This window comes from Alosa sapidissima, chromosome 15 (genome assembly GCF_018492685.1).
Source record: "Alosa sapidissima isolate fAloSap1 chromosome 15, fAloSap1.pri, whole genome shotgun sequence".
NCBI classification, from domain to species: Eukaryota; Metazoa; Chordata; class Actinopteri; order Clupeiformes; family Clupeidae; genus Alosa; species Alosa sapidissima.
In genome coordinates, this window is record NC_055971.1 from 6,844,190 (window position 1) to 6,871,949 (window position 27,760).

Genomic DNA, 27,760 nt, shown 5'->3' on the forward strand with positions numbered 1-27,760 from the left:
CTTCACAGGACATGGCTATGACTACGCCCCGCAGCAGTTTGGGCTCACCTTTGTTAGTCGCCTTCATTACTGCTTCACACTGAGTCACTGGAAAAAGAGGAAGTGGAAAAGAGAGAGAGCGAGAGAGAGAAAGAGAGAGAGAGAGATTAGAGATGGAGAGAGAGTGGGGTAAAGAGGAAAACGAGAGAGAGAGAGAGAGAGAGTGTGTGCGGCCAGGCGGTGTGTGAAGAACCTTGGATAAGTGTGGCCACTGGGCACATGAATAATGCAGTGCTGCCTCTGCCTCTCATTTTCCCACATCCAAGACCCTGAGATAGAAGTTCTGAGACATTAGTCTTCCTCATTGTCATTTCAGGCCTGTCTGGGCTGGGCTGGGCCGAGTTGGGACTGGGGCCAGCGCAGAGGACCTTGCGGAGTAACTTTGAGCTCTCTCTGTTTTCAGGCAGCTACGACGGCGAGATCATAGTGTGGAATAACAGCACAGAGAACGCACTGCGCAAACTGCGAGCAGATGGCCAGCAGAGCGTCCGATCCAAATCAGGTTGGAGCTGCTCACAGTCAGCGCTGTGCGCTAGGCTAACACTACGTGACACTTTACAGCTATTGATCAGACTTGTGTAAAGGAGGTTGTGCTGCTGTGCAGATTGGGCGCTGCTTAAGGTTGACCAGTCAGCAGCTGCAGACCATGGGCAGTCCCCTGCTACCTCTGTCTCATCACTGCCACCTGCTGGACAGGATGGACCGGAGGAATGCCAGGCCATCACTAGGCTCTTCTTCCTGGAGCGTCAAAAGGGAGTCATTACTGCAGGTATAATGACTTCATCAGTTTGAGGTCAACTCTCGGCATATTATTCTGAATGTTGGCCAAGAGAAGAGGACAGAGTCAGTTGTTGTTTGGCTTGGCACAATATGATAAATAAGTTGTCATGGCTAAAAAGCTCTAGACCAATTTGTAGGGGAATTTTTTGATTTCTCTTGATTTTGTTGATGCTTGCTTGGCCATCGTTCCTAGGTGGTGCTGACCTGGTTTCGTGTGGGATGTCAGGCCTGGTGAGGTTCTGGAACACTGCCCACTGCATCCTGGTGGCCGAGTTTGTCGCCCATAAAAGGTCAGGCTCCATCATTCTGACAGTGGACGGGAGTGGGCGGTATCTGGTGACCGCAGACGTGCATGGAGGAATGAAAGTCTGGGATTTACAGGTGAGTCTGAAGAAGAGAGACAATATCAGGGAGCAGCATGGACACACATGCTCTGATTTACTTTATCTGCAGGCTTTTATGGTGTGATGCTCTGGACCCCTGCCAGTCCAAGTGGGAAATTCATTTTCATCATTAGCACTTAATTATGGAGACCCCTCTGGGTGTGTGTAAGAACATTCTAGATGTTTTTGATGAAATACCACATTGTCATTCAATTCACATGTCTGGCCTCGTGAGCCACAAAGATGTATCACCAGCCCTGTGACAGGGGTGAGTTTTATTTCTCGTGTGATATTCCTCCTGTTGACTGTCAGCACTGGAGGCGCTCTAGTGTCCTTGAGAGACAAAGCAAGCCTGACAACACAAGCAGGTGATTGATGAGGCGAACGCCGGGTGTTTGTCAATTCCCCATAGCTTTCCTCAAAATAAACGGGCGTCTCGATGAGGATGGATTGGATTCTCGTTCTCCATTTTACCACCTCATTCACTCAGGATAATTTGGTGTCTCACATTTACGTCGTAGACAGACTGTTTGTTTGCTTTAATTGCCAAATAGACTCGGTTATGAATTGGCATGCCTTGTCTGAAAAGGATCACGTCAAGTGATGTTTGTTTTCTCATAACTGAGTACACGTACGGCAGCACATTGAAATCAGATGGGAACAAGGCTGGGACAGATAAATCGTAAACAGCGGACAAAGAAATGGAAAATGATGTACGTAGCTTGTAAAATCCTTCACATTGTGCCAATAAAGGCTAGCAGATGTGGCCACATGACCAAGAGTCTATACATTGCCTCTGATTGATGAACTTGTGCACCGACACTCTTATTTGCAGTCGGTCAGTCATGTGGCCAGGACATAGACAATACCACTGAACAGATTAGTCTCATGTGGTTCTATTGATCTCAGGACTACTGCCTTCAGTCCAGTGACGGAGTACTCAGACGAGCCCCCACTCTCCTGTCCAGCCTCCGGCCCCACACGGACTGTGTCACACACCTGGAGACCTGTGTCCATGGCGACCAACTCTTTCTCCTGTCCACATCTACAGACTACACTGTGGCTTTAACCTACCTTCCAGGACACTGTGTGGGGATATTTGGACAGGTGAGTAAAAACAGACGACCACAACAACAACAACAACAACAACAACATGATAGCAAGTAAATAACAGATGTGTTTCATTAGCAAAAAGACCAAAGGTTTCTTTTAAAATATGAGATACATTGTCTGCATCTGCCAGTTGTTTCAGAGAAGTTAGAGGATGCTTCTTCTTTGTCTCTCTCTTAAAGAAGAAATTTCAAAGAGCTAAACTTTTCCAGATATTGAAACTCAGAGACCTAGTTAAAGACAAGTCCAAAAAGTGCTTTTGCCTGTGTTGGCCTAGGGCTATCTCTCACAGGTGAGTTATGTCTTAGTGTCTAACCTGAGGCCATGGAGAATCTAGTAGCTGCTGTCAGCTTCAGATCACAGCACCATCTGTCTCCTGCTGTCCTCACTGCCACCATTAGGAGGAGCACTGGCGCCTTGGCGGAACAGACTGCACCCCCCCAATGGAGGTGCAGGACGGAGAGCTCGCGGAAGGTGAGATGGCCGAGTCCCCCCTCACTCCTCAAGGGTCTCAAGGGCATCACAGTGACCAAGGCTCAGCCTCCCAACACTCCGCTCCCTCGGCTGAAGACACCACTCTAGCAGAAGAGAAAGATCACAGCCAGTAAGTTCTACAACACGGCTGTTTACGTGTAATATAATCAGGTAACACTTGTAGAAGGGGCATAACACCATGTTGCCTATGGTGGTGGATGGTCTGTGGGCACGTCTGAATTAGACATATGGATATTTATCCTACATTCCCCAACACTTGGTTTCCCTCCCAAACAGACGGGACTGTGGGGCTCAGCCCTCTCATGTTTGGGTGTAAACAGGCAGCTGGTGGGTAAATGCCAGCAGAAGGGCTCTTTCCACACGAGAGCCTTTATCACATAATTACCTCAGAAATCCATTACGGCTGCTTCACACGCACAGAATAAATCGACGAGAGGGTTCTAATGCTCTCGCAATACCACTGCAACACCAGTTAAACTTCACAGCTCATAGCCACTCTTCACAGCACCCATCACACAAAGATCTAGATGATAGCAGATCAAAGTGAAATCAGGATCAGGAATAATTGAGATGTAACTTATCAAACATAAATAAATATAAACGATAGATGAATTACCTGAGGTGAAACATTGAAAGGGTTGAGTCAGAGCTCAGAGAATTCTAATTACTTACAGGAGGTCAGTATTTGATAGACTACTCTGTATCTCAGGTTCAAGTAACTGATTTCAGATCAGACCTCCACTGTTTCCTGTGTGAGTTTGCGATGGAGGCTCTCATCAAATGATTTGACTTAGAAGTACACCTTCCTGGATCTTTGGACCAGGGAGCAGATTCATATATTAAGCTTTTACTACGGACCTAACACTAATGGCTCTGCCAGTGGTGATATTTTCTGGGTAAAAGTCACAACTCTGATCCTGGGGGCAACCTCACAAGATTCAAGAGACTTCAGAGGACCGAGGACAGTACAAGTCCATAGTCCTCTTCACAGACTCTGGAACTTGAAAAGAGTAGGTTTCAGTATACAACTACTTTCAGCAACCTACAGAGGGGTTTAGAGGGGTCTTGTTTAAGACGGAGTCCCCAAAGGGAGGACTAAATAGGCTTAGCACCGTGGGAACACGACATGTACAGCGGAAAACCAGGACCCCTAAATGTCAAAGTATAATTTGTGCATTGGGTCCTTTGCTATGGTGTATGGGAACTCTAAAAAGTTGGGATAGAAATGTTTTGGTGTATGTCAAGTAGAAATAATCAGATGCAGTGAAGCAGACACACAAAAAAAACACATGGAATCGTAGGCACGCATGCTTGCACACACACACACACACACACACACACACACACACACACATACACACATACAGATACAGATACAGATACAGATACAGACACACACACACACATACAGATACAGACACACACACACACACACACACACGCACACACACATACATACATACATACATACACACACACACCCACACACACACACACATACACACACACATACAGCAAATAGTGCATAGATGGTGACAGTGGTACCCTGCGATCCACACTGCTGACTGGTACCTGTGTCATGTTGACAGTGATTGTGCCTCCGAGGCAGCACAGCCGAGGGCTGAGAAGCGGATCAAGGGGGCGCAGTGGGGGCGACTGCGGCTGGAAGACCCGGGGCCAACTGGGTGCACCATCACCCTCCCGCTCTGACTCAAAACACAGAGTTTAAAAGTTCACATGCTAATCACTTTGTCGGAACAAAACTCTCTGCACCGAGTGTTCCCTAGTTCCCCACCATGGTGCAATTATCAGAGAACAAGAAGACCTCTGATCCCATTACATTTGGTTCTCCCACATCTTCAGATGGTGCAGCACAATCAGATAAATGCCTCTTTGCGATGGTTTGACATCAGACGTCATTCCCATTGGCGGAGCATCAGTCTAATTTGGTGCCTGTTTTCTTCCCTGCCTCACGGTGGGAGATGATGACGATCATTATTTCCCCGTCTGCAAGGGAACCCAGGGAGACCAGCGTGGCTGTTGAGAGTCGCCGCGTTCCGGGGAGAGGCTCGGAGCCGAGGCATGGCCTCAAGGAGGCCGAGAGGAGACCGCACGCCAACAACAGATCCTCCGCGTCTGCGGGTGAGTCTCTGATCTGCCGACGTGGGCAGAGCTTTGGTCTGCGACACTTCCAGTGTGTCTGTCGCAGTCGCAGTACAGGCTGAACATCATCTGGCTCTTTCAAGTTTTGTCCTTGTCTGCTACAACCAGACAGATATTCTCTTTGTGAATGGAGTCCCAGGGAAAGTTGAGCTGGGAGCAATAGTTTAGCTTTGTCGCTACAGCACCCCCAGCATCTCTCTCTTCTCACACAGTGGCTGTGTCTCAAACCGCATACTTCCGTCAGTTCACTGCTAGTGTGCACTGAGTGCTTACTTGAGTTATGCCCACTTTTAGATGGTTAGTATTGTCCCAATATCTGCACTATATATTTAAACTGAAGTGTGCAAGTAGGCTGTTTGAGACACTGCCTCTCCCCCACGCAGGTCCATTCAGTGAGCTGACACTTGGGGAGCTGCAGTCAGTGCAGGGTCTGGACAAGCCGGACTTTGTGGCCAACCCTCACCTGTACTTCGGCCGCATGTGGGACAGCACGACCCCAACCCCACCCCCTCCTCCTCTTTCTCCTCCCAAAGAAAGTGAGCCATTACTCTATGACCCGTCTTGCTTGCTCTCTCTCTCTCTCTCTCTCTCTCTCTCTCACACACACACACACACACACACACACACACACACTCACTCCTCACATGTTTGCCATCAGAAGTGAATGTGACAGACCCATATACGTAATGTGTGGCTACTTTCACATATCCACCGACAGTGTGTGTATTTGTGTGCTTTTGTGTGTGTGTGTGCGTGTGTGCGGGCCTGTGTGTGTGTGTGTGTGTGTGTGTGTGTGTGTGTCAACAGCAACACTGAAGGCATCCTTTGATGAGAGGAGCCTTTTCCCTAAGGAGGTGCTGCAGAGAGTGGAGGGCTCTGGCTTGCTGGGCAGGTCACAGGTAGCCCGAGGGGGGAAGAGGACTGCTGGCCAGGGACATGGCAGGTGAGTCACTTCTGCTCATCTTCACTCTGGATGGTCACTTTCCCTTCACTCTCTCCTTCAGAGCCCATCTGTTCCATGTGGTGAGTCACGTCTGTTGGACTGAATCAGAAACATCTCTTGCTTTTGTATGATTTGTTTGCAAGATGTTGAGTCAGTTAGTATTTCTCTTGTTAAGTGGGAGTGAATGTTGATTTGACCTAATATGTCGGCTGTTATTTTTCTCCTTTTGTGCAGGAAATTTAAACCGAGCTTCACAGGAACCTTCAAAACCAAATAAAGATTCCTCCAGACAGTTTTCTTGTACACATTTTGTGCTAACACACACACACACACACACACACACACACACCGCATATGCACAGATGAACAAACATGCACACAGCCACATTGTCTTTGAGAATGAACTGTATGATGTCTGAATATCAAAGTATTTATGCATATAAATGTAATTGTAGTTAAAACTCTGTGAGTATCATTTGTTTGGTTTGCATTTTCACTGGCAATTTCACTGCATTGTATTTCTGTTTTTCATATCTAAACAATATGAGGAGATGCCATCCATTCAGTATTCAATATGTAAACTACTGGAATACATTGTATTTGCCTTAATAAAAATGTTTTCAAATAAAATGTGCCGACAGACATTTTTTAGGACTTAGTGTGTGTAATAAGAAGATATGCCATTTCATTTTACTGGAAAATATGATTGCAGTGTGGGTCTAGCTTACCTCTTCGTAATTGCACTTTGTGATTGTTATTTCCTTGTGATTGAGTGCTATTGTGTGTGTGTGTGTGTGTGTGTGTGTGTGTGTGTGTGTGTGTGTGTGTGTGTGTGTGTGTGTGTGTGTGTGTGTGTGTGTGTGTGTGTGTGTGTGTGTGTGTGTGTGTGTGTGTGTGTGTGTGTGTGTGTGTGTGTGTGTGTGTGTGTGTGTGTGAGTGAGTGAGTGAGAGAGAGAGGGAAAGAGAGAGAGGTGATGCTTTATATGTTGGGAGTGTTTCTGTGTATTTCTGTTGTGGAGAGTTAGTCGGTGTGTCTGTGTGTGGGAGTGTATGAGTGTGTGTGTATGAGTGTGTGTGTACGATGTTTGTGTATCCAGGTGAGAGTGTTGGCAAGCCAGGCCCAGCAGCTGCTGCAGTATCTATCCCTACAAACGCTGCTATCAGTTTGGCCTTGAGGAGTGGCCATGCAGCCCTGGGGGCCGCCTTGCCTGGACGTGTGCCTCTCCTGTGCGCATTCTCCTGCCTCAAGGTAAGGACAACACTCCTCAGTTGTCTGGTTGTTCTGCTCGCCTCATTTAACAGCAAGCTTGATGAGCAGTACCATCTCATTTCCAATATGCTGTGTTGGCTATGGTGCTATATTAGCCAGCGCTAAAGGGAATGGCTTTCAATCCTTGATGTGAATTAGATTCCTAACTATTGATCCTTGGTCAGGCAGAAAACAAATGGACTAATATGCAAACTGTGCTAGAAGGCAAGTGGGAACTGGAAAAAGGGGGAATGGTCCGCTAAAGAATGTCTAAAAGGTTCAGCATTAATCAGTGCTTAACAGCTCTGCTGTTAATGACTCACTCACTGCTTTTCAACCTTTGTCCTGAAAGAAAAGCAGTCGATGCAGGCCATCTTCTCTATCAGATCTGCTGGAGCACACATAAGGCTTCTTCTCCAAACCAAATTGAGCCAAAATGTTGTAGTTTTTGCATGCACCATTTCAGGTGTTTATGATGTTTTTCAAGAGGGGACATTGAGATAAAATAGGCTCAGTCAGTGAGACTGACAAATGTTCTTTGAACAAGACCAGTATGCTGTCGTTCAGTCATTAGCTGTTGTAAGGAAACAGCTGGGGGAGATGGTGTTATTAGTGGCCGTCTACATTTAATCTCTGCACCGACATGGAGGGCTTAAATAACTGCAATAACAACCTCTTGACATTTGCTTTCACGTCCCACCTATTTTAGTAGCAAATTTAGAACAAACTTGACATTTTTAATGAACTCAACAGGAAAAAGTGACAGTGAGGTGATGATGAGGTGCTACATTAATGAGCTTGTGTGACTGTTGCCATGCACACCTGTTAGTGCTGAGGCATTAAACAGATGTGAAGGATCTGCTACAACTGATTTGTCTGTAAAGTCAATTCATGAAAAACAACAAAAAAAAAGAAATTGTCTACAGACAAGTCTCACAAACTCAGATTCTTCTCCAAATCAAACTTTCAGGAGCCCATTGCAGCTATGCTGGTGTCCGTATTGGTGCTTCTGTTCCTGAGTGGTCAGACTAACGCTGAGCCCTCAGTCCCTCTCACTGATGTAAGCACACCTCTGGCGCTGAAACTCTTCCGGGCAGTCTCAGCCCAGGATCCTGATGATAATGCTGTGCTGTGCCCCCTTGGCGTGATCCAGATGCTGGCTCAAGTCCAGCTGGGGGCAGGGGGCAGCACACTCCAACAGCTTAAGAAGGCAATGCACCCAGATGATGTCCAGAATGGTAAGAAGCAGTGTTTCTAACAGTCCCTGAGCCAATGCTTACATGCATAATCTGCAAAGGCTTTTCAATGTGTCTCACCTCTGATTCTAACTTGTTTGTATGTGTGTGTGTGTGTGTGTGTGTGTGTGTGTGTGTGTGTGTGTGTGTGTGTGTGTGTGTGTGTGTGTGTGTGTGTGTGTGTGTGTGTGTGTGTGTGTGTGTGCATGCCTGCCTGCCTGTCTCTTCTTAGATACATTCCTCCGTCTTCTACAGAGGGAGGCCGAGGCCATTGTGTCCCCACAGGAAGGTGGTGAGGAGAAGGCTTTTCACATGGCCATGGCCAGTGCCCTGTTCCTTCAGCAGGGGTTCCCCCTCCAAGAGGCTTACCTGCAGAGCAGCAGAGCGCACCTCCATACCTCCCCTCAGCATGTGGACTTCACCCATCCCTCTATGGCTGCTCATGACATTAACACATGGGTGGAGAGCCAAACCAATGGTAATTACTGTGGAGAGAGAGAGAGAGAGAGAGAGAGAGAGATTACAATTTGCTGAAAAGTGGCATCAACCCATTTCAAATCTTGAGTAGTCCACCCAGTTCAGCTCTATTCAATGTGACTCGAGCGTTTCCTCCTCAGTCCATTTCATTTTGTTTCAATTATGTTAAAGTGTCAGGGTCACATTTAAAAGTGTCGTTTAGGCTGTATTTTTCCCCCAAACTGTGCATTTTCGCTCGTACTGATATGTTAAAATGATTGTCACGATAGATGCTAATGACCAGAGAGGAGCTCATTACCGTTAATGTGAGTGATTCTGCACATGCTCAGTAAAGCCTCAGTGATCCAGAAATAGTCCCAGCACACTCACAAGGCAAAACAGTACTGTAACTCATTTGAAATTCAGATCAGCGACAGCAAGTGATTCCAGTTCAAATTCCCAATTAATTTCATTCACAGTGTATAATAAATGCATTGCTTGCTGCTCCCCTCCTAAATACAAAGACCAAGCTACCAGGAACAGGGAGCATTGCTGTGCACCCCTGAGCCAGTGCTTGTATTAGCATTTCAAATTGAGTTATATCGTTAAACAAGCCTAGTGTCTGCTCCTGCTGCTATTTACGACAGTGCAAAGTTATTTGTCTTGTGTGCACAAATGCATTTACACAAAACTGCACACAAAGCAATAATGAAAAATGTTCAGCCCCCAAAAAATAAAGAAAATGAAACAGAGAGTGCTCCTCATTTTCACTCATGAGTTATTGTTTTGACTTATTTCCGAGCCCTCCGAAGGATTCACAGGGCAAAATGATAAACTTTGTTTTTCCTTAAAGGGATTGAGTGGTGAAAATCTCTGTAAAAAGGCTCTGTAATGATGATGAAAGACATACAAAGCCATATATCTCCCACAGCATCAGCTCTGAAAGAAAAGAAAAAAACAGTCCCCTGATTCGTCTCGCAGGCCTTCCTTAGTTGGTTCATTTTAGCCACTAGCCTAAATAAGATTTCAAATCCGCAGAGATTTGTAACCGGGGCTGAAACGTCTCCGCCTACTGCTGCCTAATGGTGTCTCTCACTGTCACAATATTAACCAGACTTCAAAGATAGTAGTCTAATGCCTGCACAGTCAGCCTGCTTCTCTGCACTGATAAGAAGCCATTATTATTGTTATTATTATGAAGTCATTTTATCCGAGATGAACATTTTATTTTATTTGATTAAATCTTGGTCTGCATTTAGATGTGGTCTTGCTGAGAGATTACACTATAGAATTGATCAGAACTGAGGGATGGTGTAGCCTTAGAAACACTCTCCATATACATGTAGGCTCACCATATAGATAGATCTCTAGAACTGCCATATACACACACCAGTTTGTGTGTAATTGTTTCTGAACCTGAACCTAAATATCCCAATAATTACAATATGTGTGTTTTTAAAAAGGTAGGCTATTGGTGTGATATTTCTCACCAATGCAATTTTAGATAACACTCACACACTGTTAGATGATTTAGCTCTAACAGAAAGACTCGGGAGACAAAAATGTAATGAAACAATCTAATCCGGAATAGGATATGTGAACAATATCAGAAACATCTCATGAATAGCGTTCTGTATATTGAAACAGCCGTTGGTGTAGGCCTCTGTCCATAAATCGGCAAGCAGTATGGAGATCTCAGTAAAAGTTCATATCTGTTGTGTCCTTGCCCTTCCATGTCTGCATACATGGGTGTTGGAAGAAGGTATGAATCAAGTAATAGTGTTGTGCATATCCACATTCACTCACTTATCTTGACAGATTTAAGGCATCATACAAAGTACAAGGCCAAAAAAATCAAGGAACCGAGGATATCAACAATTGAAAAATGTCACTGACTAATGCACTGACACAAAATGAAGAGAGCAAGTTGTTTTCCTTGTTTCCCCAGTTAATCAAACTTAAACATTGTTAGGAATTTATGGGTTATACATGCTTTTTTTAAAACCGGTCTGAGAAACAGTTTAGCCACAATTCACAACAGGATTAAAGTGGTGGCTGTACTGTATGCAGTATGCTGTATATTTGAGAATAGATTTAAATCTATGCCATGGTTTTTGAAAAGCCTTTTTGATGGGTGTCATTAATCACTGGAGTCTGTTGATCAGCCAAATGGTAGTAATTTGACCACTTGGACTAAAACCAAGTTTGTTCCGTGCAGGCCAGAATTGCAGTCCAAATGAGGCCAACTCTGAGTCGCCTGCATCCAATCCTCCAGTCTATTACCCTGAACGGAGTTGGGGGGATTTTAATGCAGCCGATATACCTCATATAAGCTCTAATGATCATTTCTTTCTTTTTCTTTTAACAAAAATGATGGCTTTGTCCTTTCATGCCCTTCATTGCTAAGTGTGCGCCATTCTTCCTCTCTGCCTCTCCTCCTCCCTCCTTTTTCTTCCTTTCCCTCTCTCCTTCTCCCTCTCTCTCTCCTTCCCCCGATCCAGGTAAGATCTGGCAGCTGTTCTCCAGCGATGACTTTGGCCCGCTCAGTCGTCTGGCTTTGGCGAACGCTGTGTACTTTAAGGGCTCCTGGCAGCACCAGTTCCCCCCTGAGAACACGGCCCTGAGGGGCTTCACCAAGAGGGATGGCTCTGTCACCAACGTCCCCATGATGTACCACAAGCTCCAGGCCAACATCGGTGGGTGCTCCCCAGAAAGGTGGCTTGGAACTCAGAGGCCAGATGCAGTGGAGAAGGGGTGGGGTTAGGGTGGAATGAAGAGTTGTGTCTCCGTGCCTGGAGCTGCATGCCCAGGACCAATTGAAGCACATGGCCACAATATTGATAGGACATATTGTAATTCAAAATGGTTTGTGTGAGATTGCTGTTCGCTGTGAAGCTGTTTGCCATTTCCCATTTGTGAAAGCCAGGGGAAAGAATACCACAGCATTGTTCTAATGTGTTTTTAATTTCAAATTGATTACCACTAAAGTCTTTGTTTTCATCCATATGCTAGTTGAATGGGATTTAATTTTTGCTTCTTAATGACTTCACTTGTTCCAGCAAACAAAGGCCCAATTTGTCTTATCTATGTGCATGTGTGTCCATGAGGGGGGCAGTGGCAGATATGTGTACTGACTGTGTGTGTGTGTGTGTTGCCCTGCAGGCTACTTCTCTCATGGGGAGAGTGAAGTTCAGCTGCTGGAGCTGGTGTATGGCCAGGGGGAGGCCAGCTTCATCGTGCTGCTGACTGACTCCGTGGAGGGACTACCTCTGCTGGAGAGAGACCTCACCCAGGAGCTGCTCAACACGTGGATGGCCCAAACACAGCAGGAGGAGGTGGAGGTTCACTTACCCAGGTTTAGTCAAATGCATGCACACACACACACACACACACACACACACACACACACACATGCACACATGCACACACACAAGCATGTATTCACACACGCACACACACAAGAATGTATTTACACACGTGCGCGCACACACACACACACACACACACACACACACACACACACACACACACACACACACACACACACACACACACACTCCTGCATACAGTACATATCCCATGTGCATACCCAAAGATATGCATTCACATGAACACAAACTAAATCTTTAGTAGACACATGAGAGGGCGAGAAAGACTGATATAAAACAAGAGGCTATAACCAATACATTGTGAGTTATAGTGTTAATACTCTCCTGTTCTAGCCACTAGCCAATTATAATTCTGTAAGCAGGACCTGTGGATCATTAAATGTCCCTTTGTGAAGTAATAACTTTGTTAAGTAAGTTACTGCACGGGTCAAATGAAGGTGAATCTGGGTAAAACAACACAGAAGGAGAAAAAGCGAAAAGCAAATGTCATGAGGAAATGGGTAAGAGAAAGTGTCAGCAGAATAAGAACGAGAGATGACTAAGAAAGCGAAGAGCTTAAAGCAGAACGTTAAAGAGGTGTTTTTTTTCCTCGCTTCTTGTCGTGGGCACATCGGAGGAGCAGTAATGTGATCAGAGACTTTCTCAGCCCCCCCTTCACAAAACAGTCGGGCGTCTCATCTTCACAATAAGGCTCTGGAGCCTCCCGGATGGCCTGCGCTCAAACACCAGCGCGTTTGTGAAGATGCACACATAGCGACCGAGCGAGCAAATCCAATCTGAGTTCAAACTCATTCAGGAGCTGACTGAGGAGCTCTCTCTCTCTCTCTCTCTCTCTCTCTTTCTCTCTGTGTGTGTGTGTGTGTGTGTCTCTCTCTCTCTGTGTGTGTGCTCTCTCTCTCTCTCTCTCTTTCTCTCTCTCTGTGTGTGTGTGTCTCTCTCTCTCTCTCTTTCTCTCTCTCTCTCTCTCTCTCTCTCTCTCTCTTTCTCTCTCTCTGTGTGTGTGTGTGTCTCTCTCTCTCTTTCTCTCTCTCTCTCTCTCTCTCTCTGTGTGTGTGTGTGTGGGAGTGTTGCGCAGACAGGGGAGACAGAAGTGTCAGAAGAGCTTCTCAACTCAGCAGCTAAATGTCTCAATGTGGACGGACAAGAGGGAGAAGATGGGCCGTGTGTGTGTGTGTGTGTGTGTGTGTGTGTGTGTGTGTGTGTGTGTGGAGGGTGTGGAGGATGTGCTCGCGCAATCTTTGTCTTCTCTGGTGATGAAACGAAAAATGAAAAATAGCAGACGTCAAAGGAGATCTCTCAAAAGTGCGCTCAGTGGGCTGTGTGCACCACTGCCAGACTCAAAGAGTTTTCAAAACATTGAAGTCTGGCATGACGACATGCGTCTTGGGAAACAGATAATTACTCGACTACAGCGAGAGGGCAGAATGCCTTCACTTTCTAATGACTTTCATTTGGCTTCTCTCCTCTAGGTTTCAGATGAGCCAGAGAGTGGACCTGGAGAAGGCTCTTCGATCCTTGAACATCACCGAGCTGTTTGAGCCTGGCTGTGACCTCTCCGGAATGTCAGGTGAGCCCTTACACCTCACAGGTGCGCCCCTTTGGAGGGGGGGGGGTCAGGTGTGCTCCCAGAGAGCAGAGACTTCCTGAGGAGAGAAATCAAAACCATGTACCTTCCCTATCACACTCTAATAGAGATGTTATTGCCTTTGTTACCTTATTAGCAAGAATAATTTTAACTAAATGGAAGTTAAGAACTCCCCCTTGTCATGCATGCTGGTTGGCAGATGTTCTTTATTTCCTTCAATTGGACAAAGTCAGACTTTCTACCAGGAGTTCTTCTCAAAAATTTTGGAAGGTATGGGGCCCATTTTTTCTTTATTTTGAGAGTACTAGTTTCTCACATATTCCTGACTAAGTCTAGACTGGCCTTGACCTAGCAATTTGTTGTATTATATGCTCTGTTGGGGTAACTACCTATTTCGTTTATGTGTCTGTGTTTTTGTATTTAATCCTCATTACTGACTGTGGAGGGTTGTGTTGTGTTTTGGTTTGATTTGTTTTGTTGTTGTTTATTTTATTTTGTGTATGTAAGCAAAAAAATTGACATTTATTTTTATACATATATTCTTAACTGCTTTTGTATTTTTTGTCTTGAAATTAATAAATAAACTTGGGGAAAAAAAAAAGAAATCAAAACCAAACCGCTTGTTCAGAGGAGGCGGCTGTGTGCTCCACCCAGAGGTAACACAATAGATACCCCACATCCATCACTCCCCCCTTATTTACATGTCTTTAGTGTCCGCCTCCATCTTAATCTTGTTTGGCCACTAACCTCCTCCCGCTCACGTTAACGGGATGAAGATGCATATGCGACGCATTCTAATGAGCCGGGTTACGAGCGGCCTCAGAGGAGAGGGCCGTTGTGCCGTAAATTCAGATGACGCTCCCCTCTGTTAACAAGTGGGAGATTTACACCTGCACATGCTCATATGCACACACACACACACACACACACACACACACACACACACACAGAATACATAGAGTTTCTGAAATGTCCTTTTATGTGTGCTTGTATTATGGACATAAGTAATTTCATAACACCTAACTTTTGACAGACACACACACACACACACACACACACACACACTCACAGAGAGAATACATTTTCTAAAATGCATATTGTTGTATGCTTAAATGGTCTCTCTCGCACACACACACACACACACACATAGACACACACACACACTCAGAGTGCAGGAGAGTGGGAGAGCAAGCGTGCTGTTTAGTGAATTTGCATGCTGGTGTTGGAGTGCGTCCCCTTGCCCTGGCCTGTCACTGTTAATGTACATCAGTGTGCCTGGTGGCTCAGGGTGGTCAGTCCACTGCCATATCAGAGGACTGGGCCCACAACAAAGACTTTGCCTCATTAGTGCTGCTCTATGCACACACAGAGAGTGAAGAGAGGGGGAGAGAAAGAGTGTGTGTGTGTGTGTGTGTGTGTGTGTGTGTGTGTGTGTTTGTGTGTTTGTCAGGTCTAATGATGTGATGGCTATGTTAAACCTCTGGGTCTGCTGTGGTAAATCAGCTCATGGGTCTCATTATATGAGTAGAAAGAGAACAGATACACACACACACACACACACACACACACACACACACACACACACACACAATCATGCATGCAGGTGTCCAAAAAGCACTTTCTTCACACACACTCACACACAAGATGCCCCTCAATAACAAGTCTTTGTAGGGCTCAGTTGTTATGACCCTCTAGAGGAGTTTTGTTTTGATCACTGTGTTTGACCAAAGCTCAAAGTGCCTGACTCCACTGGACCAAGACAGAGACATTCAGAGAGAGAGAGAGAGAGAGAGAGAGAAGCAGGGATTGAAGGAGGAAGTGAGAGAAACTTTAGCTCCTTGTTAGAGCTGTGGCTGAGTCCAGTCACTTCACTTAGTGACCAAAGCAAGCCAGTAGCCATTGTCTCAGCTCCCACTCACTGTCTGCGAGTGCATCATGTACAACTTCATTCCCTTTTGATTGCTTTCTCCCACTTGCTCTCTCTCGCTCTCTCTCACACTGCCTCTCTCCCTCCCCCGCTCTCTCTCTCTCTATTTCTGTTTGATTTTGGCTCTCTGTTTTCTCCCGTCTCTGTGTCGTCCTGCAGAGGCCGGCCAATTGCACATCTCAAAGGCTGTCCAGAGCACCTTTATTGAGGTCAATGAGGAGGGGAGCGAGGCAGCAGCCGCTACAGGTGAGATTAGATCAGACAGGAGGCTTCCTGTAAGTGATCCTCCCGTAGGACACACACACACACACACACACACACGCACACACACACACCTGCTTCCTTTTCCAAGTGATGTATTGTCCACTCTGACCAGATGGCTTTCATCACTTTGACGTTTGAAGGAGACAGAGATAGATGATGGCTGGATGATGACTTGTCATAGTTTCTGTGATTGATTCTGCCTCTGTGTGTGTATATGTGTGTGTATGTGTGTGCACATCTGTGTGTGTGTGTATGTGGTATTCTGCATCTCCATGGACATTTGTGTTTGTTTCTTTGTGTGTGTGTGTGTGTGTCCACGGATTTCTGATTTCTAGGTGGTGCAGCAGCGGTCATCATGAGCTTACAGGGTCATCGCTTTTTGGCTGACCATCCCTTTCTCTTCCTTATACGACACAGGCTTACAGGTAATGCACCTTATTGCCATACCTGTATCGCATGCACGCACGCACGCACGTACGCACGCACACAACACTGAAGAATACATTGTTGCTATATTGAGCATAACCACATAAACATAACATGATTGACCTGCCTTACACCATTTGGAATGTAATATATTTGTTGCGCATTTCCTGCAATGACACAAATTCAGTTGGCGCCCAAAAGCCCCACGTTCCCCACTGGGGATATCAGTCATTTGTCTGCGTGGCCCTGGCACCTTGCATCATTCAGGAGCTCCGTGACTCTTCCCACATTCCCAGCCCTTTCTCCCTCTCCCCTCTCTCCTCTCTCTCTCTCCTCTCTCTCTCCCTTCTCTCCTCTCTCTCTTCTCTCTCTTCTCTCTCTCCTCTCTCTCTTCTCTCTCCTCTCTCGCTCGCCAGTGTGGCTCCAGAATGCATTATGACAGCTGTGCCTATAGACATGTCCATATATATAACATCCGCTCTTCTATCCTGCCTCGTGCAATTTCTCCCTGAGCGGGTCTTGGCGGGCGTGGGCGCGATGCGGTGTGGTGTGGTGGGCTGAGGGTTATGCATACAAACGTTTATTTGTGTCCCCCGCAGGAGCCCTGCTGTTTGTTGGCCGCGTGCTGCAGCCGGAGCTGATGGAGACCAGAGGACGTGACGCGCAGGCCCTCTGAGGCCCACTAATAACTCTAACGACCCACATTAAAAAACACTTACCCGCAAAACGCCCGGGAAAGAAAAAGTGTGTGTTTGCATAACTGAAAGGCTTTGAATTCTCCATTTCTTGGTTTCTCTCTGTTCTTTTCTCTTTTTTTTTTTACTGTAGTCTCACTTTTCCAGCTCCCCCACACTCTGCCTTTTCCCTGCCATCTACCTCTTCACCTCCTCCCACCCCTCTTCTTTTATTAATAATGCCGCAGTTGTCTGTGCTAATCAGCCCATCTCCTGGCCTCTCTGTGTGTTCTTCCATGAAATTAAGCAGGTTTCTTAAGCTGCTGTTTAATCAGAGCCCAGAGTTTTGAGGAAAAGTGCTGCGGTGTCAGAAATGGCAGGGTGGCGGTGAAGGCCGGCCACTGTCAGGGGGGAAGAGAGGGAGAGGGAGAGGGAGAGAGAGAGAAAGAGAAATAGAAATAGAGAGAGAGAAAGAGAGAGGGAGGGAGAGAATGAGAACGGCGTGTATGGAAGGAGGGGGGTACCGGTGGTAAGCCACTGAAGGGCCACGAGCTGTGATCAGAAACTCAAAGGGGTGGTGATAATAGGGGGATATTTTTGGACGCATCGAGGCAGAAATCATCCATGATTGTGGCGAGTGGGTGGTTTAATATCATTGTGATTAAAAACCACAGGTGGTAGGCCGGTGTTTTGCCGCGTCATGCTTTAATAAGCAGCGGGCTTGTTTACAGAGGCGCGCTGGATAAATGAGCTCGCACCCAGGCTCCTAATTAAATCTAGCCACAGCATCAGTAGCAGTGCACTGGCAAACTTAAGAGTGGGGCTAATGTTTCATCAGCACTAGTCCTTTTTTTTTTCCTGTAGGTACATTGCTGTGGGTCTGAGCCGTGAATCATTTGAAGGGATTTAAATGATTATCATAAGGAGATTATGAGGAGCGATTACAGCGAGATTCAGCCAATGATTCAAGTTAGAGCATAAGCCTTCGTAACCCAGCCGCGGTGATAACCATGACGACGGCGCCGCTGATGCTGATGACGATTAAGGCCGCTGAAGATGATGATAAGGCAGGTGAGGATGAGAAGCATTAATCTGAGATGGTCCCCCCACTGTTATTATTGATTATCCATATTTGCTGATGCACTGATCTGCCTGCAGGAGCCTTTAAAAATAAAATGCACTACAAAAGTGGTGTTTAGAATGTGCAGTCGCACAGCCTCTGGTGCTGGTGGAATCAGTATTACAGCGAGGGATGTGATATTCCCCTCTTATCACCTGTAAGCAGCCCTTGCTGGACCATCGCTGCCCTCATACTGATCTTCATGCTGCATTGAGATGGGGAAAGGCTGTAATCTGTTGCAAAGGCGAAAAAGAAACATAAGCTTCAGGAAATCCTATGACTTTTACAAAGAGCCAACATCAAACAACAAATTGCATGTTGCGCAAAAAAAAAGCAAGTCAATATGCTTTTCATTCACGCAGAGGTCCGATGATAATCATTTCACACCAGAGTGTTCTTTTTCTCAGGTGAAGTCCTGTATGCCAATGACCCTTTCTGAATGATGGGTGGATCTCCACATGTTCAGAAAGCCACCTGTAGATGGCAGTGCAGGGCTACAGACAATAAAGAGTCATAGGCTGTGTCTAGAATGGTCATCCTGTTTGTTAAAGCTACTCATCCAAAACTATTAGACAGACGAGTGTGGTACGATAAGTGTTGAGGCCTTTTCTATATGTTGTTGAATAATATCTATGAATTTAATACTGGTTTACTCACAGTTAAAGTACTACACAAAAAAAATCATGATCGTGGAATCTGGATTATAACATCTGGATAACAGCACATCTAGTTGTCTCTAACCACTCCACTCAGTCAGAAAAACAAATGAAATGGAAACAACAGCATGCAACTTCTCTGACAGTGTTGTTTTCATAGCGGCCCCCAGACAGTCGTCTCAATGACTCTCAAGAGGTATCCATCTCCAGCAAGCCCATCAGAATTCATGGAGGCAGGCTCACAGAACCAAAATGTGGTGTGACAGCTTTGCAGGTCACCGTGTCAGACAGTTAACATAAACTCTCACTCCCTCTCCTTCTCTTCATCTCTCTTTCTCTGTCTTTCTCAATTTAAATTCTGTTTTCAATCTCTCTCTGTGCCCATCTAGACTCAAATTTACTGAGGGTTAGCGCCGTACTGGACACTCACAGACACAGAGGGACAGAGAGATAAACAGATGTCTCGGTGCTAAAGGGGTGTGAGGCGACCGCGTGGCCCTCTTGTCACGGCCTCTGCCTCACCCTCCCTGCTCTGTCGCTGCTGAGAGCCACTGAGGAGCTGGATTGCGAGGGCAGGAGAGAGACGACCTAATGAACTGAAGAACGCAGTTCCTCCCCTCGCTCTTCGCCTCGCCACCAGGCTCTTCTGTGGCACACACCTCCGACAGCCTTATCAGCGGCTAGCCTCAGAGGCCTCGTCTGTCTTACTTTTCCGTTTGCTCCGAGCTCAGGGTCAGCTGCGGGGTGGTCGTCCTCGACTGCCACAGCCTCTTCACGGGAACTTTCACGCTTGTCCGATTACCGGAGACTTTTTTCTCTCTCTTTCTCTTTCTTTCTCTCTCTGGTACCTTTCTCTCACTTTGTATTTTTGTCTTTTTCTTAACCTGCATCCTGAACGTGTTACCCTTTTCCATTTTGATTTGCCCAGTTGAAGTGTTTGTGAAATGCCTGCTGTCAAGACCTACTCCGAGACCTCACAGCACCCTGAAGGAAGACTCATATGGCTAGCGCCGTGTCTAACGCCGTGAGTGGTGGTAGACTGATAAATATGACTCTCTGACAGACGTCTCACCCCGGGCGTCCACCACCACCACCACCACCCAGATACATGCATGCCAGAACAGGTCGGAATCTCTGACCCCATCTGTCTGGCATCTCTGTGTCGGACTTGACTCTGATGGACACTGTGTTTTTATTTGTTCTGGTATATTAAGTTTGAGAGGTTGGGATTTTATGTCTTGCATGCAGCACCGCACAGCAACATGGCCGGCTATTGTTAAAGTGGGATCGGAGGTTGCTGCCAATGGCCATGATTTATACATTAGTAATTAAAAGCCCAGCCGTTCGTCATCCATGGGTGGAACATGCAGTGTCGAGAAGACAATCCCATTAGTGGAGGGGCAGTTGACTGTAGAGGAGCCTAATTGCATAGGTGCCGAGTGAAAATGCATTAATGAACACTCCCAAGGGCCCTATATGTGCAGCCGACAAAGATAGGAGTGTGTGTTAAATGTGGAAGTTCAGGATCACTTGTAACGCTACTATGTACAAGTCAGTGTGATAATGGAACTTGTGAAAAATGCCTGTGTGTGCTAGTGGTTAGCTTGTTGCAGTTGCTGGACCATTAGTGCAGGTCTAATACCTGCTTAATGCTCACTGCAGACTTTGGGCAAACAAACGACTTTTCAGATGGCCACTTCAACAGCCAAGACACTTGAATGGATTAATGACCCTGACCTACATGTCTGATCTTTTTACGTGCCATTGTCCTGTCAGGCTGATTCCTTGATGCATCCCCTGTCTCCCTCAGTATATACCTCTTGTCTTATCCCACACACACACCACTCTCCCTTCATCTCTCTCTCTCTCCCCTCCTCTCTCTCTCTTTCTCTCTCCCTACTTGTTTCTCTTTGGATGCTGTGTCTTCCTCATCAGTATTCTACCACACGCCTGGCTGTCTTACCGCCGGCTGGAGCCAAAGTTGCAGAATGGGATTGCATTCTTTTCTGTTTTTTTTTTCTTTTCCTCCTTTTTCTTTCCTCTTTCCTTTTTTTTGGGAGGTTGGCTTGTGGTAACAGCCAGAGATTAAGCAGCGGGTGAGAAAGACAGGCTTCAGTGGGACATGACCCTGGCGTGACCCCTGTCGTAGCCGTGCCGAGGGGAGGCGGAGGGCTTGGTGCCCCTCACTAACTGCGTTCTCCCTGCACAGACACCAAGGCAGGAAACCATAACACAGAGCTGGGCTGGGTGGTACATACACCTGCTGAGGCAATGCAGTCCTGTGCTCAATACTCATAGTAAAAAGGGAGAAAAAGGGAGAGAGAGGGAAGAAAGAAAGAGAGAGAGAGATGGAGTGTGGGAGGTAGGTGGGGAACGATGGATGAATGGAAGAAGGGATAGATGGATGGACAAGTGGAGGCGCAAGCTCCGGAAGAATGCCTTTGCAATAGCAGATCTGAAACGTTCTATTTCCATGGAATACAGATGAGGGGCTGTTGTTATGGGAGACACCGGCCCGCCTCTGCTCAGTAGAGGGACAAGGGCGTGCACGTGCCACACTCACATGAATGAATTAATGACACAGCCAGGTTGTCTGCAGCACCTACTTGCATATAGCCACCTATAAGCGTGCCAAATTAGACCTGTCATGTGTGCACACAAATAGTGCTGCTCTCACCAAGGCATGGACTCGCATTAATTGGATGCACCATATGCCCTGCTTTAGAAAATAATATGACAGGCCCAGCTTTGATTTACTTTCCATTCAGATTGATTTATTAAAAAAATATTTTTGCCAGAGGGTTTAATTTGTTTGTTAAAGATAACAGACCTTGCTGTAAACATTTAAACAACATGATGGCACTCTGCATTATAACCTAATTCATATTTTCTATAAGTCTATTGTTCAAACTCGGCACATGTTCAACAACTAAACACGTTGGACTGCTTTGATCACTTAGTTAGTTTTTCATAGGTTTTAATGAGGATCTTAATGACTGCAAGACATTCAGAGTAAAATAGCTGCAGTGCTGTGATAATTAAATAATAGATTCCCTGCTGACTGCTAAAGGAAAGGGTCCTCTCAATGGGAAGAGATGGTTATATCAGCCTGTGTAGGCTTCCAACTGTTTGCTATTTGAAGGTGCACTACAGAACAATAATACCTATAATGTTGTTGCACTTCATCCCTCCATTTCGTTAGTATGACAGAAAAGAGTGATAGTATCTTCAGCACCAGCTCCGCACCGCACACCCACTCTCTTCTTTTATCGCGAGACTCTCCATGACTTGACGTTTCTATAGAAACGATACACAAAGAGGTGCCCCTTGTTTACAGCTGGCAAAACTGAAAAGAAGCAACAGCGTGCAGTTAAGTATTTTTATTTTTTAACGTTTAAAATCATATTGGCTCTAACATGCTAGCTGTGGTTGCTTCTACAACTCTACTAATATGTTATGCTCACATGAAGTTTTAATCTAGCATATCATTAGCTTGCTAGAATATAGGTAACGTTAATCTAATATGCCCATTATTGTTAAATTGGGTTAACTTTAAAGTAGCCTACATTAATGACTTTAACTTGCCCGGAACCCACGGTGTAACGTTACAGATAGCAACATTATGTCCAAAAGATCTTGCATGTCAAAATCTACCTCGAGCTATTTTTGGAAATGATATCATCAGAGACGGTTGATAAAGCGAGACGATTCACAGAAGGGTTCTTCCTGTTCCCCTATGACGTAGGGTTCACTAGCGCCACGCCTTTTTAGGAGACTAGCGAGAGATTCTTTACACTGTGGCCCTATGGAAGAAATCATTTTTTTTCTCGGATTATGCCCCAGCCCTTAATTATACAGTTCGAGATTGGACATTTTAATGCATTTTCTGTAATTCACATGTGTTCCTTACATTCTGAGACCGACATGGCGTTTTTTAAAATAACAGTTAAGGAGAAAAACGACTTTGTTTGCCACTTGTCTGTCTGTTTTTGTAACCCACTGGCACGCGATCTACTAGGTAGCCGAAGGTTCTCTAGAATAAGTTACCGTTGCTTACCACTTCGATGTTGATCACTCAATCGCGAAAATGCCTAAACTTTGGATGCATAAACAGACACCTTTCTGTCTTCTCCTTCCCTAAGGACGCAGCCATGTACGTACAGTCATATCAGCATCGTTTTTGATGTCTGGATTGCGTTCAAATAGGCTATATCGCAGACGGCCATACACATAAACTAGGGCAGTGGTTTCTCAACCTTTTTTCGGTGATGTAGCCTACCCCCTAACCAGCGCAAAGCATTTTTAGTTGAGAAAAAAAAAAAGATTTAAAACAGAGCACTGTGCCATCAGTGTCTAATTTATTAAACTTTGAAACTGATAAACGCCTAGGCCTACAAAATTCAAACATTTGGAAAAAAACTATTTTGAACATTTTTAAATTGTAATAATCCATGACTAAATGTATTGCAAATGATGTATATTTTGCAACTTATTTGTATATTTTGCAAATTATTTGTATATTTTAAAATCTCACATACCCCCATTTGAGAACCACTGTACTATAGCATTGCATATTATTGTTTAACAGTAGGTCATATCAATCTGGACAGCCAAACATCCTCATTCATGATTTTTGAATCGGTGACAAAACTGCTAGCACTTCTATAACTTAGTCTGCTAGATGGGATAACGTTAACTTACAAACATGATCATCATGTAACATTATTTGGACAATCTTTTACAGGAGGAAACAACACAATTGATACACCATGAATCTGAACGACTTTGTGATCCTTCCTAACAAGCCCAAGTCTGTGAAGTTAAATACAAGGTTTGTAACAACGTTGTTGAAGTCTATTAAAAGTATTTTAAAGTTGTGTGTGTGTGTGTGTGTGTGTGTGTGTGTGGTGAAATCTGCTGGCAACGACTACAATTTGTAAATGTGAAATGCTTTTATCTTCGTTCATTTTCTCTGACTCTTTCACTTCTCTAGAGATCAGAGATCTCAAAAGCATCATTATATTTATTATCATGTAATAGGAGTAGGCAATGAATTCGTCTTTGTCAGCACAAATTAGTGCATCTCACCACCTCATGGGATATCAGGTCATCTTTGTTCTTTGTCATCCTCATTGGCTCAGTGGGCAGCAGTCCGTGTATGTGTGTGTGTGTGTGTGTGTGTGTGTGTGTGTGCTAAGTACAGCTGTCTAACCCAGAGAGGCAGGTGGTCTTCTGGCTCCCGCCACGGGACTGTTTGACACAGTTTGTGGAGTGTGGCCTGCCCGTTAGAGTAATGGAGATGTGGCGCTGTGCCCTCAGAAACCTGCGGGAGCTGCGCATGGAGACGGTGCAGCTGGCCCAGGAGAGCACGGCCATGGAGAGCAGGCTGCAGCAGCTCAGGGAGAGCATGAGCCGAGAGAAGGAGGAGAGAGAGTGAGTATCTCTGCACAGGGATGGGAAGGGGAGGGGAGGGGGTTCATGGAGATCATACCACCACAGTATGTTAACCAACTAGCCCAACCCAGTGACTGGGACCACTGCATGCTAGTGAAGATTCAGCTCTCCATTCACTACAGGAAAAGAAGCAGCTTTGCTGAAAGAAAGTGAGACAGAAAAAAAGAAGAGGTAAACTCTAATGAGAAAGAGAGAGAGAGAAAAAACTCTGAGAGAGAAAGAGAGAGAGAGATGAAATGCATAAAGGTACACTTGAGAAAGAGGATCATAGGACATAGACACTGTTTAGAGAGCGTCTGTAGTTTAGTGAAGGAGGCAGCCTTGGTAACACAGGTGCTAGTGGGGGTTGCATAAAGGCTGAACTAGAAGAGCAGTGGGTGTGATGAGAGCAAAGTGAGAAATGTTTTTGGGCTGAGAGACAGCAGGAGAGGAGTCCCACAGAGGGTAGGTGAGCGGGAGGAGATCTAAGTGAGTGTGGTGTTTGACCCAAAGATAAAGGAGAGTGCTCAAAAAGGAGCAGAGGCAAGCTCAGCGTGAAGAGGAATTGTGGAGGGAAAACAAACACACAACCTGAAGCAGCTCCATAGTGTTCCTCTGTTTTGCTGTGTCCTGAGAGCACCTTTTTAATGTTTATACCAGTGAAGGTAATTTGGGGTGATTCTTGAATGACTTTTGAGGATAGGGGGTTGGAGTGGGTTGGAGTAGGTAGGTGGGTGTGAGCTCGACAGATGAAATCATCGTAGCCAGTGAGTCTCAGGAAATTGAGTCACCTTCGTTTGCTCAGATTCCTGGCTCTGTTTGTTCCTCCCTTTCTCTCTTCCTCTCTCTCTCTTTCCCTCTCTCTCTTTCTCTCTTGCTCTTTATCTGAAGCAAATTAAGATTAGTGGCATGTGAGCCGAAAGAGGCAGGAAATTAGTTCTCCATCAGGAGGAGATAAAAAAAAAAGGAAACATTTCACAACTTATTAATTTGATTGTTTTCTCTTGTTTTTCAGTAATACACTCAAGGCTTGACCTATCAGGGCTGTCTGCCTCTGGAAGTGATGGTGTGAGCTTGGTCAGGGGTGTACATCAGTATATACTCTCATGATTCCGGGTTGGGGGATGGGTTCTGTTCATATACCCCCCCCCCCATACAGACACTCACGCAAATATACACAATCGCTCGATCATAATAAACAGCTGAAGCTGAAGTGGTTAGGTGAGACGGGGTTGGGAAATGAACTAGGGGAACGTGCTGTGTGTTTTGTCCCAGGGTTTCTCCTGTTTGTTAGGACATCATACATCATAAGGTGGGGGTAGCGCTCAGAAGATAATGGGATAAAGATGTATGTGAGGTTTCCGTTGTCTTTCTCTTCCTGGGCAACATGCAGCACATCCAATTAAAGTCCCATACATCAATATCGGGTGGCCCTCTGTGAGTTCTAAGCAGATTAATAAAACAGTGGCATGGCTTTTTCTGGGATCTCACCAGCATGCGCTAGTCTATAAGATGGACTCTGTTGCTGTATTGGATCAACATTTACTCTCATATATGAAAGATGCAGGGTCCTGCCCTTTCCAGTCTTTCTTGAACTGCATAAATCAGTGCATAAACCAGGCTTACAGGCAGATAGATGGTTGGAGATTTGGTGCTCTGAGGCCAGCTGTCCGTTAGACTAGGTTTAGCGCATTCGATATTTGCCTTTTCTTTCTACAAGCAGCACACTGGCTCTGCGGCTCTGGAAAAGAGTAGCGTTGATGTTCCTGGTTAAAGGCTCAGTTGTGTTATCAGTTCGGTCCAATTGAATATGGATTGCAGAATCTTTTTTCATGACGCTAGAAAACCCCAGAGAAAATCCAGTGGATATTCTGCAGACCTCAGTGACTGCAGTACAGCGCGTGGGCAGACAGCAGCAGCCGCAACAGCAGCAGGCTCGTCAGGTTCAGAAGTGGACTTGTTTGCGGTTTCTTCTAAAAGAGAGGCGTTTGTTTGGTCTCCTCCAGATGCTGCTGAAGAGCTGCTGTGGTAGTTAGTGTGTGCAATGCTTTGCCCCTCTTCCCCTCTCTCTGTGCCCCAACCCAAACACTCAGTCAGTCAGTCAGTCAGTCACCTTGCGCACCTCCTAATCATACCCTCTTTTGACGCCACGATTTAATCTGCAGTTTCAAAACCTATTTTCAAGTAATGTTTTGGCCTGTAGTTGCGACAGCAAAATCCTTTCCCTTGTAAAGTTTAGAAATATTTGAGGAGGTCAGACTCATCAGGTGTTATTTTATTTGATATGATTTTTATTAATTTTATTATTCAAAAGACGTATCTCCATCTTTTATGCTGGAGGTCAGACAGGCACTCCAAACACTCGTCACATATTCATGCTCCTCTGATGTGAAAGGTGCTGTTAACCCGAGGTCACTGTTTGCTCACTCAGCCCATCAGCTGCCACATTAAGGCAAGTGCATGAAAAGGCATGCAGGAGTGAGTGGCGAGAGAGCGAGCGAGAGAGAGAAGGCAAGGCAGGCGGCACGTAGGTAGGACCTGGCGTCTGCTTGATATGGAGTGACTGTTTGTCAGAGGGGTTTGTCAGTGGCGCCATGTTAATCCGGCTGTGGTTAGTGCAGCGGTGGCTGCCGCCACGCCTCCCTTGTCTCTCCCCCCGTGCTGCACCCGTGACAGGCGGGCTGCCGCGGCTCTAATCCTCCACCCCCACCCCACTGCTGGCTAGCCGGGCCCAAGCCGATGAGGGCCGGCAGATAAGCAGCTCATTACCAGTGCAGACGTGCTGGAGCGCCGGAGAAGCCTTCTGGCCGCCTGCCGCAGCTCATCAGTTTCACTGGTGTGTGTGTGTGTGTGTGTGCGCGCAGGGGTGGGCTTGTATGTAGGTCTATGCTTCTTTGCTACTACTCTTCAAACACTTTTCATCTCGTGCGTGTGTGTGTGCGTCATTCTCTTTGAGCGTGTTGATGTCCCCATTGGCTAAGAGCTGATTGTGGATCAAGGGTGTGTTAGCGTGCGCGTGTGTCGAGCATGCCAAAAAAGATCCGGAGGTGAAGGTTCTTTACCGTGTCACGTGCGCGTGTGGGCACACACCATGCGGCCTCCAGGCTGACGTGAGGAGACGCCGATGTTGTTCTGTGTTGGGTGGGATCCCTGCTGGACCCTTGGGTTGGCCTGTGTCACCGGCGCTCTTCAGAGGCCTGTACCCGTGATCAGAGCTGATGTGCTCTCCTTCACTCCCCTACCATCCGCCCTCTCTGTCTCTCTGTCTTTTCCTCTGTCTTTTCCTCTATCTCTCTACCCTGTTCCCTCGCTCGGTGCCTCAGATCTTCCTCACTCTCTCTCTGTCTTTCTCTATTTTCTCTCTATCCTGTTTTTTCATCGGTTCATGTTTGTCTCTATTCCTCCTCTTTCATTTATTTTTTCCTTGTTGTCT

At 45.9% G+C, this 27,760-nt stretch overlaps 3 protein-coding genes and 1 long non-coding RNA gene across 7 annotated transcripts in view; 3 read left to right on the forward strand and 1 right to left on the reverse strand.

The window, feature by feature from the left end:
- Positions 1-6,541, forward strand: part of LOC121683541 (WD repeat-containing protein 49-like) — a 21,749-nt gene extending 15,208 nt beyond the window's left edge. For 2 of the 4 annotated variants that reach the window (XM_042063176.1, XM_042063177.1), the window contains 9 exons: positions 443-541; positions 644-808; positions 1,013-1,200; positions 2,112-2,309; positions 2,714-2,916; positions 4,822-4,949; positions 5,354-5,506; positions 5,778-5,913; positions 6,148-6,541. In XM_042063176.1, coding sequence (XP_041919110.1) covers positions 443-541; positions 644-808; positions 1,013-1,200; positions 2,112-2,309; positions 2,714-2,916; positions 4,822-4,949; positions 5,354-5,506; positions 5,778-5,913; positions 6,148-6,190 — 1,313 coding nt within the window. In that variant the 3' untranslated portion in view covers positions 6,191-6,541. The other 2 variants (XR_006022820.1, XM_042063178.1) reach the window with 2 other exon arrangements.
- A 441-nt stretch (positions 6,542-6,982) lies between these two features.
- On the forward strand, positions 6,983-17,168 carry LOC121683542 (serpin I2-like). The gene is made up of 9 exons (XM_042063179.1): positions 6,983-7,162; positions 8,133-8,400; positions 8,630-8,875; positions 11,355-11,549; positions 12,016-12,208; positions 13,712-13,809; positions 15,914-16,000; positions 16,354-16,443; positions 17,044-17,168. The coding sequence occupies exons 1-9, from the start codon at positions 6,995-6,997 to the stop codon at positions 17,118-17,120; spliced, it is 1,422 nt and encodes a 473-aa protein (XP_041919113.1). The 5' UTR covers positions 6,983-6,994; the 3' UTR covers positions 17,121-17,168.
- A 1,167-nt stretch (positions 17,169-18,335) lies between these two features.
- Positions 18,336-22,682, reverse strand: LOC121683548. Its single transcript, XR_006022822.1, has 3 exons — positions 22,461-22,682; positions 22,059-22,240; positions 18,336-18,471 (listed from the first exon to the last, which is right to left on the reverse strand). It is a non-coding gene; the product is annotated as an uncharacterized LOC121683548 (long non-coding RNA).
- A 981-nt stretch (positions 22,683-23,663) lies between these two features.
- The window catches only part of zbbx (zinc finger, B-box domain containing), a 49,056-nt gene continuing 44,959 nt past the window's right edge, over positions 23,664-27,760 (forward strand). The window contains exons 1-2 of the mRNA XM_042064610.1: positions 23,664-23,725; positions 24,184-24,327. Coding sequence (XP_041920544.1) covers positions 23,664-23,725; positions 24,184-24,327 — 206 coding nt within the window. The remainder of the gene's footprint in view (positions 23,726-24,183; positions 24,328-27,760) is intronic.

Coding starts and splice junctions, on each gene's coding strand:
- LOC121683542 (XM_042063179.1), top strand. CDS start 6,995: ATGTTTGTGTATCCAGGTGAGAGTGTTGGCAAGCCAGGCCCAGCAGCT. Junction 8,401..8,629: donor CCCAGATGATGTCCAGAATG/GTAAGAAGCAGT, acceptor GTCTCTTCTTAG/ATACATTCCTCCGTCTTCTA. Junction 12,209..13,711: donor GTGGAGGTTCACTTACCCAG/GTTTAGTCAAAT, acceptor TCTCTCCTCTAG/GTTTCAGATGAGCCAGAGAG.